The sequence below is a fragment of the Morus notabilis genome, unplaced genomic scaffold (genome assembly GCF_000414095.1).
Source record: "Morus notabilis unplaced genomic scaffold, ASM41409v2 Scaffold804, whole genome shotgun sequence".
NCBI classification, from domain to species: domain Eukaryota; kingdom Viridiplantae; phylum Streptophyta; class Magnoliopsida; order Rosales; family Moraceae; genus Morus; species Morus notabilis.
In genome coordinates this window covers 129,333-142,198 of record NW_010361209.1, presented here as the reverse complement: position 1 = coordinate 142,198, position 12,866 = coordinate 129,333, and the positions used below count along the sequence as shown (strand labels likewise).

Here is a 12,866-nt window from a genome sequence, read left to right as displayed (position 1 = left end):
AAGTTTATTTTACAAAACTATTACAATTAATAGATACAAGTAAAATATCTTAATAATAAGATTTTAAGGTACCTCACTTTAGAGATTAATGATACGCCTTAAATCATATGATACTTATGAAGTGTGTAATACTATTATTAAAAAAAATCTCTCATAGTTTTGAGTTTCATATAAAGTTAAATAATTTATATGAAGACTAAATGGATCGTAAATTCAAATTTAAATCTTACAATTACCATCAATAATCTTATAAGATTCTGTAGTATGATATGCAATTGCAAAATCTCTTTTGTTATTAATAAGCGCATATGAATATATGATTATTTCCAAACTTAGTAAATTTATCCGGTTAGAAATACACACTATTAAGACAACATTTGTAACTAAATATCATATGAAGAAACACTTGCGAATAAAAAAAGAAATATACACCAAAAAAAAAAATCCCCCGAAGAGAATAATATTAAAAAGAAGACATATATAAGAGAGAAAATATTAACAGAAAATTTGGAAAGAAGTTGAGAGTCGGGCAAAATCAGATTCCAAACTCGGGTGAGGTGGAAGCATCCGTTTTGGTACTCAGTCCCTCTCTCTCTCTCTTCCTTCTTTCTTTCCTTTCACATTTCCTTCCTTTTCTTCAACAAAAACCTCACGCGTTTACGCTCATTATTCCCATTGAAATACTCTCTCCTCCATTCTCCGCTCTCCCATCCATTGTCATCCCACAATGGCAGACAGAGTCCACCCGTCTTCAAAGCCCACCGCCAATGTCAACGGCAACGCTACTGCCCCCGCTGGATTAGCGGCAACGGCGCCGCCAATCCAGCCACAAAGCCCCAGCCCCGGCCGCCATACCGCCCCCAGCCTCAGTACCACCACCGCCGTCGCCGCCGCAGCGGCCGGAGCATCTGCTGCTGCTGCTGCTTCTGGTCGATTCTCATTCTCCTCGCCCTCGCTCTCCTCGCCGCCATCGCCGGCGCCGCCGTCTACGTGCTCTACCATCCCCACCGCCCTCAGTTCACTGTTATCTCCCTCCGCATTGCCAAGCTCAACCTCACCACCGCCTCCGACTCCTCCTCCTCCCACCTCACCACGCTCCTCAACCTCACAATCGCCTCCAAGAACCCAAACAACCACCTCACCTTCTACTACGACGCCTTCACCCTAACCGCCTCCTCCAATTCCGTCCAAATCGGCAACGGCACGATCCCGGCGTTCACCAGCGAGAAGAAGAACGAGACTACGTTCCGTGCAATCATCTCGGCGTCACAAGATCTGGACACGGATTCGACGACGTCGTTGAGATCTGATCTGAAGAGAAAGAGCGGAATTCCACTGGAGATCCAGATGGATACGAAGGTGAAAGTGAAAATGGAAAGTTTGAAGAGCAAGAAGGTGGGGATTAGGGTTACGTGTGAAGACATCAAAGGAGTTGCACCGAAAGGTAAGTCGCCGACTGTGGCATCGGTGTCCGACGCCAAATGTAAGGTTGATCTTCGGATCAAGATCTGGAAATGGACCTTTTGATTAATTACTTTTATTGAATTGAATTGAATTTCTGTCTCCTTCCTTTCTTTTTGTTTCTTTTCTCTTTAAATGTTTTTTTTTTAAATTTTTTTTTATCGGGGATTTTGTAATCAAAATTCAACCATGATCCTTAGCAATCGAGATTTATAGTAGGTTAATGGCAAATTTGTGGAGAAAAAAAGTATTATAATTCTTTTTTTTTGGTTTTTTTTATTTGAAGACTTTGGTGGTGTACGTGAATTTGATTTTTGATGGAAATGCAATGTGATATTGTTTTCCTGAAAGTGTTCTCTCCATTACATTAAATCATTTTCTTCGTAATATTGTTTAGGAATGTGAATCATAAGTTGTTTCAACCATGAAAAGAAAGTTCACGAACTGGAAAAGGAAACCAAAATGTAATTTTTTTCTTTTGATTTTATAATTATTTTTATTGATGTTGTTATTTTTGTTGCTTGGAGTGAACCAAAATGCGTGGGGCATGAATGTACATCGTTGTTGTGTTGTTTTCGGTAAATTAGCTGTTTCCTTGACGTTAGGGAAAAAATAAAGGGGAAAAAAGCTATTAAATAAATGATATGTGATAAGAGAAAAAAATAATAATAATTTTGGTGATTTAATAATTGGGAGCTGATTAAGCAATCAAAAGTAATATATTGAAAGAAAAAAAAAAGAGTAATTATATTGAAGAGTTTTGACCATTTAGGACGGTACATCTGGGTTACAACTATGATGCAAGTACTGAAATCAATAAGCGTTGCCTTTTTTTACAAAAAAAAAAAAATAAATAAATAAATAAGCGTGGCCTTTTCCTTAGCATGGCCTACCCTACGCCTTCTTCAGTTCTTCCTAAGGCGTCTAATTATTAATATTATCATCACCATTAATTTATTATTATTTGTGTCATTTTCCTATATAGATAATAATTAGGATTTAGGACTGGCATGTAATGGTTGGACTTTTATATTTAAGAGGTCAAATTTCTTACTAGCCGTTGTGAAGAAGGCAACATTATCTTACTCAACACCCATAAACCTTACAATAGTGTTTTGTCTAGTTGTTTTATGTATGGATTTCAGGTCATGAGAAAGGAAATTGTTACATATGGTAAAATAAAAAAAAATAAATTAATAACCTTTTTTCTTTTTTGTTTTCTTGCAAAAGGAAAAATGTAAACTTGTGTATCACTTGATTACTGTGATTTTGGGGCCCACATCATTTAAGGCTTTGTCTCCCTTTACATTGATGCCTACCCCAACTAATAGATTATAGAAATCTAAATCCCTTCTCTCAAGCACTTTTGGCCATCTCTAGTTGACCCCTCCTTTGCTACTAGAGGCTTGGCATAGCCGCACAAGATATCAGACATACATACATGCATAAGCGTATATATATATATATGTATATATATATGTATTATCTCTTTGATATAGAACATGTCTCTTTGCTACACAAAATAGAATCAAAATGGATACCAGATCTCCTTCAACTTGTACTCCAGTTTTTTTTTTTTTTTTTTTTTTTGGGTAGAAGTACTTGGTACTCCAGTTATTTTCCGCTTACAAAATGTAGTACAGAGATTTCAAAGACAATTTGATTATTGCGAAATATTTTTGACTTAATAAGATAAAATTGAAAAAAAGTAATTAATGAGGAGGAAAAAAAATAAATAAAAAGAGGTGGAGCACTAAAAGGACGGTGAATGTGATGTGGGGGACTAAATTAGGGTGCACGTGGGATGCGTGTGTCGTTTGTCTGGTTGGGAGGGGCAGTTGGAATTTTGTCAGTGGTTGTAGACTGCTTTAACCACACACAAACACACACAAAAAAAAAAAAAAAAAAAGATGAGATTACAGGAAAAGGCTCTTGCTTTGCATTGAGATCAAAGAGATGAGATGAACTGGCGTCGGTACAATTCACAATAATATTCGTACAATCTGGTCCGGCCTGGCTAATTTCCTTTCCGTGGTTCATATTTTATTAGGCTTTGAAAATATTATTATTGGTATCTAGACTTAGACGAAAATGACAACAATATCTATGAAACGTGCATAAATTTATGTTCAAACAAAATTTTGAAAAATTCAAAAAATAACCGATAGTATGTAAATTAGATAAAATTAAGTATATGATAGAGATTAAGAACTCATTAAGAGTAAATGACAATCATATATTTACGAAAGCATAATTGGAAAACGTCTTGTATTATTGAAATTTAATGTAATACAAGCACCTTATACATCCATGGAAGATGAGAAAATATTAATAAAAAAATGGCTTTTAAAATGGGATAACCTGATATTGCATTGCTGGGACTTGAAAGCATTTTTCAATCTTTATTTACTCGTTTTCTTTTATCCGAGTAGGGAATTTGGGGTTGTTTACTTTTAACGTAGTTTATCTTACTTCTTGGGATAATGTCCTTTTGTGAATGCATATTTTGGAAAACGTTGGTACGCTTGACTTGTCGGTGCCTCATGATGTCATCGACATCGTACAGTGTACGACTCCTAAGAGTGGTATAGCTGGCCCGGCCGTAAACTCGACTCACAGTGTTCTTTGTTTGCTGGTCGACTCAGGTCTCGTTCATTTTGCGGATTTGAATTTTCAATTCGAGTTGAGATGTGACACTTTTTGAGAGCTTTTTACTGTAACAGAAAAAGTTGATGTGATATTTTTTGAAAATTTTTTACTGTAAAAATCTAAAACTAAAAACTCGAATCGGTGAAATAAACGAGGCCTCAGTATTTTTATTTTGATCCTCCACCAGTATAGTCTAACATCCGTAGAGAGAAGAGCAAGAATTGTAATCGACAAGTGTCTAGCTAAGCTATTTTGGAAGTTAGACTACTCACTTTATGGTTTATTTTGGTAGTGTCTTGGATTTTAGAAAAAATATTTTTAATTGTATTGAAGGAAGAAGCAGTTAGATGTTTGGTAAATTGTAATTATAGTAATTGTGTTAGTCTAAAATTAGTGTAATAGCGTTTGTTAAATTTTGAGGTTGAATTGATGTGGATATGTAAAATGACCAAAATAAATATGGTATGAAACTTAAATATATATAATTATTTTTGGTATTTAGAAATACTTGTTTAACTTTAAAAAAAATATAATGCTATGATTTTGAGTTTTTTAACAATAAATTTATGATAATTAATTTTTTTTTTCATTTCTTCATTCACAATATAATTACAACTAAAAGGAGCATTAGTGAGTAATCAATTTGTTGAACAAAAATGTACATTCCAAAACAAGTTAAAAGCTTGATCGTCAAATGACCAAGTTACATAAACAAGTTGGGCCTTGATGCCTTGTATGTGGTCTTCAGCTTCGAGTTGTGGAATTGTTTTGTGTTCTCTCTCTTGCAAAGCTTGCAAGGGGCAGTTGCAGTCTTAATAACACAACCAAATATTATAATTATCAATTTTGGTGGGGTTCTTCTAAAAAATCTGCAAGAAAATATGATAAATTTGTTGAGAAATTTCATGCCAAGAAACGGGCTAAGCCAAATGATAGTTAATTATATGACCACAAATAAAGAACATTTCAAACATATTGATATCCACACACACACACACACGTAAATGAGCAAATTCACACACACACACACACACACACACACACACGTAAATGAGCAAATTCACACATTGATATCCATACACAAGAAAAAAGAGCAAATGAAAGGAATAGTTCTTGCAAACATATATATCCATACACACACACACACACCACATATATGCCTACAAACACGTATATACCTATAAATACAAACTTAAGTCCTACAAATACACACGTATATACCTACAAACTTAACTTAAATGAAAAGAATTAAGTCGTATTCATTAAACTTGCCGCAATTTGATCTCGTACTTCATCCATTTCTAGTGATAGTAAAGCTTAATTATCTTCTGCATTGTTGTCATCTGGTTGATTCTCTTCATAAACGAAATCATCTAGATTATCTTCGACCCTTTGAAAATGTATATCACGCTTATCATGCTTCCTAATGTGGTTTTGCCTTTCCCTTTTTTGAATTTCTTGTGTCCCTCACTGGCTCAATTGGATGCTTCTTCTTAGGGTCATGTGGCATTTTTTCTTCCGATAGGTGCATTTGACGAACCACTACTCTCAAGTTGTTCAAGTGGGGAGTTCATTTCATTTGTTGTTTTATCAGGCTCACATGGCATCTGTCCAGATGTGGGTGTCCAAGAACACACTCTTGTGGCCACAGTATTAATAAACATCCTATTTAACTTTTTCTCGAACTCTGGTTTAATTCCCCGAGTGAAAAACTTCGATGCGTTAGGATGAATCTATAAAAACACTTCAATAAATTAAACCTGCCACACACCAACACTACACTATTAAAAATGTACAACTTCATTCGTATACCTATAATTTATTTTGCCACCATTCCTCAGATGCATCAATAGTATTCTTTTTATTGTTCCAACCTAAACCAGTTTCCTTCCCAACAAGTTCATTCCAAAGCTTCCAATCATTCTTCAAAGCATCCCACTTATTCTTCAATTGTTGTCTTTTATATACTCGTTTGGTTGCTTCATTAAATTTCTGAATTGCGTTTTCCCATCCAATTTTATCAAGATGTGTTCCAAGTCGGTGTCCACCTTCAACCTCTTTGATACACAAATCACAAAAAAGGTCTACAGCCTCGAAATCTTATATTGCTTTACCTTGTGGTACACTACCCTCCATTTGAACAAATGATGACTGAAAGTACTACCACCATTATAAATCCAACGCATATTTGTACATAATAAAAATAACTAAAGTAAGTTGAGGCTTTTTTAAGCAAATGATAATGAACAATGAGCTAAGTAAATGAAACCACAAGAGTGTCAACCTCCATTCTTGCTAGTATTGCAATAGAATGGTAAGGACGAAACAAAATGGTAAAAAATGGCAAAAGATCAAACAGTTTAAGCTGCAAATAAATAACATAGCCAAACATTCAAACACATAGCTTGAGAAAATCCAACACCGACAATCAAAAACAACCAAACTAAAAAAGATTCAATCATAGAAAATCCAACATCTCCTGAAATTGAAAAAATAGAAAATACATACAAAGAGCAAGAATCGGTTTTTCCTTTCCTCCAATCAAAAGTACTATTCTCACAAAAGGCTCTTCTGATCTCGGTTTTGTTCAACAAAATTTCTCCCTCTAGAACACAAATCAAACTCTAAACTATAGCGTCACCTAGGCTTTACATTCACAAAAGGGTGTTTTAGTTTGGGGTTATTTTTGCATGACAACTCTAAACTTTAGGAAAGAAAACGATAAGGCTTACAATTTATCAAAGTACTTTAGCTGAAAAAAAAAAATTGCTAGACAAATCGACCAAACTAAGCCACTGTTTATTTTGGATTAGGTGAAATGTGTGAGGAGGGGTGGGGTGAGATTCACACTTAGTGGAAGTTCTCACTTCTACGTCTTGATTACAAATGTTGGCTTGGATGGTGAAGTGGTGGCCGTGAAAGTGAAGGGGGAAAATACAGGGTGGATTCTGATTGCCAGAAATTGGGGACAGAACTGGCAAAATAATCTCAACCTAAAATATTGATTTGTCTACTTTGCGGGTAAAGGCAACAAGAGAGGGCCCATAAATGCACTTGATACATGTTTTAACCCCATCATTCGAACTTGAATGATTTCCCCAGCCAATCGACCAAATCGACATTTAGAGAAAAAAAATCCCTTGACCAAATCGACATTCAGAGGATAAACAAGTTTACGGTTTACAGAGCAGAGAAAAAAAATTTTGTATAAAAAGTCATCAAGCCAGAAACCAAATCAACATTAAAAAAAAGCTCAATCGAGTACTTACAGATGCAGAGATGGTGAGCTCTAACCAGATCCGGTGTCAGCCAGCTATGAAATCTAGCAACCCTAACACGAGCAAACCACCAACACTGAGAGAACAGAGAGAAAGGAGAGACTCCGCCGCCGACAATCGCAGGAGATCCTAGCCGGAAACGGAGAGAGGGGGTCCGAGAGAGAGAATAAAGATAAACGGAGGGAGCTGAGAGAGCAAGGCTGAGGCTGGGAGAGCTTTGGCTGAGAGAGTTCGATTTCAAAGAGGATAGATGGCAAAGGAGCAGAAGGAAATGAGGGGGCTGAGAATTTTTTTGATTCAGTAGGGGTATTTTAGGGATAACAAAAATTTCATTAATGGCTCAGGTAGATTCCCGCACAATCTACAATCAGAAGCAACAAGTGAGCTGCTTCTGATTTCAGCCAAAAATTGCTTTTGGATTCTCTAAGAATCAGTTTTAAAGTGTTTACCAAACACATTAAACAGCTTTAGCTGAAAAAAAAATATTGATTTTGGCCTCCCAAAGTCTCTACCAAACTCAGCCTTTGTCATTTAGGAAGGAAAGAGAAAATAATTCTTATTACAAAGAAATTTTTACTTTGACGTAATAACTTTTGAGAATTTTTTTTTAATCGTAACCTTCGAGGTTTTAACTACTTGGAAACAATTTCGTAGTTTTTTTTTTGGTATTTGACACATTCTTCCTCTGAACTTGTGTGTTTATAGTAACTTATTCTCTCACAATATGCTCCGTTTGACAAATTACTCTCTCAACTTATAAAATTGTTATAATATGCTCCGTTTTAATAATGATCGTATTAAATTAGGGTCGAAAAGCACATTTAACGAAAAATTTTAACATTTTAATTTAAACGTAACATAAATCTTTTAATTTCTCAATTTTGAATCCCTTAATAAAAAATGAGAGGTAAAAATCTAGATTCATACACTCTTAGGATAAATTATGTAATTTTCTCTTTTTTTTATTTTTTCTAAATTCAAATGTGAAAAATCCTCATAGGGCCGAATGTAGCCCAACATGATCTGGCGTTTTGAGCTCTACAAACTTTGGCCAGCTGGGTCTTAATCACCACGGTTTTCTCACGCTCAACTGTTGGGCCCTTGAAAGATCCAAGTCATTTCTCCACAAGCCTCAAAAATTAGTTAGTAATGGAAGTATATGAGATCCGCAGATAGGTGATTACAACTTTGCACTTGATTAACACTGTATTGTCATATGATCGACAAAACATTTGTTTCAATTAATTTAGCGTCCAAACTAATGATTCTCAACATTCCTTAAGCACAAAGGTTCAGTACTTGCGGACACATTAATTTTCAAAGATACTCAAAGACAGTTGTGTTTGTGCATTTAGTATAAAAATCAACAAGAGGGGAGGACCATAACACGGCTGTCCAGTGTCGTCTTCGATATTTGCTAAAAAATCCAAAGGCCCGTTAACGCGGTTCTAGTAAAACTTCTTGTGGACTCCATAAACCACGTCCCAAACACCAACTCAGCCATAAAAACTCCTCGTACAAATGATGTTGTGTTATTTAAAGTTTTTTTTATTTTTTAAAAAATTTAATGGACATTGCATGCTATTTGCGTAATCGTATGAATACAATGAATTATATTATATGGTATAATATGATGATTAGATACCAGTTAGGATATGACATATATGTCCCAAGTATTTTATACTGTCGTTGTCTTACGAAATAAGAATTTTTGTCCCTTAATTAATTAATTGTTTTGAAGAAATTAGCAGCTTGCTTAGCATGGACACTTAACTTCTTAATTACTGTTTTTGTTTTTCTCCTCAGAATAATATCTCCTCAACGGCTATATCAGCTTTTGTTTTCATCTTTTTTCCGAACCAAACTTTTTCTTTGTCCCAAATCCGCGACTAAAAATGTTGGCCGACAAAGTTCGTCTCTCGGCTTCGCTCATTTTCTCCATCTTCATCACTGTTTCCTTCTCTAACCCAGACGTTACAGTCTTGCTTTCCTTCAGAGACTCGTCCGACCCGCAGAACTCGCTCGCCTCTTGGCTCAACTCGTCGGACCCCTGCTCCGGTTCGTGGCTCGGCGTCGCCTGCGACCGAGAGACCCGTCGAGTCACGCGACTCGTCCTCGAGAATCTCAACCTCACCGGGTCTGCTCGGCCGCTGAGTCAACTCGTTCACCTGAGACACCTTAGCCTCAAGCACAACCGCCTTGGCAATAGCCACTCTTTAGACCTTTCCTCGTGGCCAAACCTCAAGCACCTTTACCTCTCACACAACCACTTTGCAGGAGAATTCCCCGCCGGAATCTCCCGCCTCCGCCGTCTCCAGCGGCTTGACCTGTCGTATAATGGCTTCTCCCGGAAGATTCCGATGGCCGAGTTAGCTCAGTTGCCTCGACTGTTAACCGTCAGACTTGAGTCGAACTCGTTTGACGGAGAACTAGGCGCGGTGAATTACTCATATAGTTACTCTATTGTCGATTTTAACGTCTCGGGAAACAATCTCTCCGGCGAGATACCGGCATGGCTGTCGCATTTCGACGCGACGTCGTTTGGCGGCAACAAGCGCCTCTGCGGAAAGCCTCTACTCTACGATTGCTCAAATCGGACGGACCACAACGAGGCCGAGAAATCCGATAAAAAGGACAAAGTATTGAACCGTTCAGTCGTGCTTACGACGCTTATTTGCGTGGCCGTGGCGGCGGTTTTGGCAGCAATCGGAGTGACAGTCGCGTGCTGTCGCCGCAAAAGAAACACGTGCGTATCACGTGATGACCACTTCAATAGAAGGCAGCGTGGGCCCCATGGGGTATACGGTGGGCCCAAGTGGGGAGGTGAAAGCATGGTTGTGTTTGACGGCTGTAAGAAGGGAATTGGAGTGAGTGATCTGTTGAGAGCTTCGGCCGAGATGCTTGGAAATGGAAGTGTGGGGACCACTTATAAAGTGGTGATGGACGGCGGAGATAAAGTTGTGGTGAAGAGGGTGAGGGAGGGGAGAGTAGGGAAGGAGGCCGATTGGTGGTTGAGGGAAATAATTGGAAGGCTGAGACACACTAACATTGTGAGCCTCAGAGCTTACCACCGTTCACAAAATCATGATCATGATGATCAGCTTCTGCTCTTAGTCTATGATTTTCTCCCCAACGGAAGCCTCCATCATCTCTTGCATGGTTTGCTTTGTTGCCCTTTTCATCCAAAATCAAATTTACATTTTTTTTTCTCTCATAAATACACAATCACTTTATGCCACATTTCTTAAATACTTTTTAATTTTCTGTATGTTAACGTCCAACTCTGTTAAACAACTTGACATAACATGAGGGACACTAATAATTAAATAGGAGATGTAAACTAAATCCTCTCAAATCATATGTTTTCCTCTGTAAATTTTAACTAATCAATATGGTAATTTTTTTTTTTCATTAGGCAATAGGGGACCGGGAAGAACCCCATTGGATTGGTCTACAAGGCTGAAACTGGCTTCAGATTCAGCAAGAGGCCTTGCTTCTCTCCACGATCAATATCACAACAAAGTCAAGCTCTTCCACGGACATGTCACTTCATCAAACATCATAGTTGATCACTTGGGCAATGCTTGCCTTTCGGACGTTGGCCTACACCAACTCTTGCGCGTTCCGCTGTCGCCGCTCAGCGCCTACACAGCTCCTGAACTAGTAACGCTCAGCAGCAACCATAGTACTAGTCCGAGAAAGTTTACTCACAAGTGCGACGTATATAGCTTTGGGGTGGTTTTGCTTGAGATCTTGACGGGGAAGATGGCGAGTACCGAAGAAGAGACGAGTTTGGTGAATTGGGTTCGGAGCGTGGCTAGAGAAGATCAGTGGACGTGGGACGCGTTGGACGTTGAGCTGTTGAGACACAAAGAAACGGAGGAGCAGATTATGGCTCTTGTGCAAGTGGCTCTGCTTTGTTTGGCTTTTTCGCCGAAAGATCGCCCAACGATGAGCGTGGTGCATGGGATGATTGAGGATATCAGAACAAAGGGTGTCAGAGAAAGCCAAGAGAGAAATGTTATGGATGATCTGATCACATCGGCTGCTTCATCATCGCCTTCTTCGTCCCAATGCACTCCCAAATTCGGTAGCTGCGCCTAAAAACGACGTCAATGGTGTGGGGTTGAAGAAAGGGGGTTAGGCATACTTGGCAGATATTGGTCCCCAATGAGAGAGAGGTCACAATTGAATGCTTTCCTGGGACAAATTAGTAGTGCGAAAAACAATAGATAGACGGGCCAAAAAATAGTTGGAATCTAGATTTGTAGTGCTTTATGTGGCGATGATGGACCTCGGAATCTAGATTTTCCATTGTAATATTGATTGAGAGTAGATTTTTGGGTATTTTTTAGGGGATATCATTTACTTTATTAGGACCTTACACATTTATTTTTTTATTTTATTGTATGTATGCTTTACAAAATAGTTGCTTTGTTTATTGGGTAATTTATTTTATTTTTTTCCTTAAAAAATAATAATAAAGAAATAAAATAGTTGCTTTGGGCACCTTTGTGTTCATTCGATTTCCTTTAGTATTTCCTATTTACTCATTTTAGAGGCAGTAACTTGTTTTAATATTTATATTCACATGTTTTAATAATTGCTTAAATTTCGATACGTTGAAAGAAAATGTGTCTCACCTGTTGGTTAATAAAAGTTTTGGTAAAAGTAAGAAGTTGGGCTCTCTTTATATATTCATAATTTCAAATGTTTGGTATTAAGGTAGTTTTGACAAATTCCCCTTAAAAATATATGGGTCAAGATTTTTTTTTTTTATTCTTGATTCATAATTTTTTTAGTCAAATAATTACACTAACAAAAGGGTATTTATCAAAAGAAGGGAGTAAAGGTTCAGACTTTATACACTCTCAAGGCTAAATTCTTATTTTTTCTTGGTAATTATGCAACAGACATAACTCATGAGTTATAAACTGAAATTTTGTAAGTGATGTTACTTTGAGTCCTAAAGTTTAGATCCCTAACTCGAAAGTGTATTGGACCAAAAAAAAAAATTGCAAAAAAAGAACTAACGACAACGACGAAGGTGAATGAACAAAAATGACAACAAGGGTGAAACCGAAGGGAAAGGGCAAACTGAATATGGATGCTAGGAAAGGCAGGATACGAGATAGATCTTGGCATATAAACTACAAGAATAGAGAAACGTCAACAAAGGGGAAGAAACTGCAATAAAAGAGAAAACGACAACAAGCAAATCCGACATAGAATTTCAAAAGTAAAAAACGACAGGAACACAAAACGACAATAGAGATGAAACGTCAAATAATTGAAAATCAATGGCTAAAGGATAACAGCAATGAGAATGCAATACACCAGGATTAGCTGTAAACAATCAGGTTACGAATATGTAAAACAAATTAGAAACTAATTAGGAATCTAGATCTTCAGAAATCATGCTAAATTTAAGTGATATATTGGTGATGTTCATAGGGAGCAGAGGAAGATACTTCAGCA

At 37.2% G+C, this 12,866-nt stretch overlaps 2 protein-coding genes across 2 annotated transcripts; both read left to right on the top strand.

Moving 5' to 3' along the window:
- The first annotated feature begins 200 nt into the window (after window positions 1-200).
- LOC21402439 (NDR1/HIN1-like protein 13) lies at window positions 201-1,988 on the top strand. The gene is made up of 2 exons (XM_024166036.1): window positions 201-207; window positions 524-1,988. The coding sequence occupies exons 1-2, from the start codon at window positions 201-203 to the stop codon at window positions 1,525-1,527; spliced, it is 1,011 nt and encodes a 336-aa protein (XP_024021804.1). The 3' UTR covers window positions 1,528-1,988.
- A 7,284-nt stretch (window positions 1,989-9,272) lies between these two features.
- Window positions 9,273-11,769, top strand: LOC21402438 (probable leucine-rich repeat receptor-like protein kinase At1g68400). The gene is made up of 2 exons (XM_010098758.2): window positions 9,273-10,547; window positions 10,804-11,769. Exons 1-2 carry the CDS (start codon window positions 9,284-9,286, stop codon window positions 11,490-11,492), a joined length of 1,953 nt encoding a protein of 650 aa, XP_010097060.1. The 5' UTR covers window positions 9,273-9,283; the 3' UTR covers window positions 11,493-11,769.
- The last annotated feature ends 1,097 nt before the right edge of the window (window positions 11,770-12,866 follow it).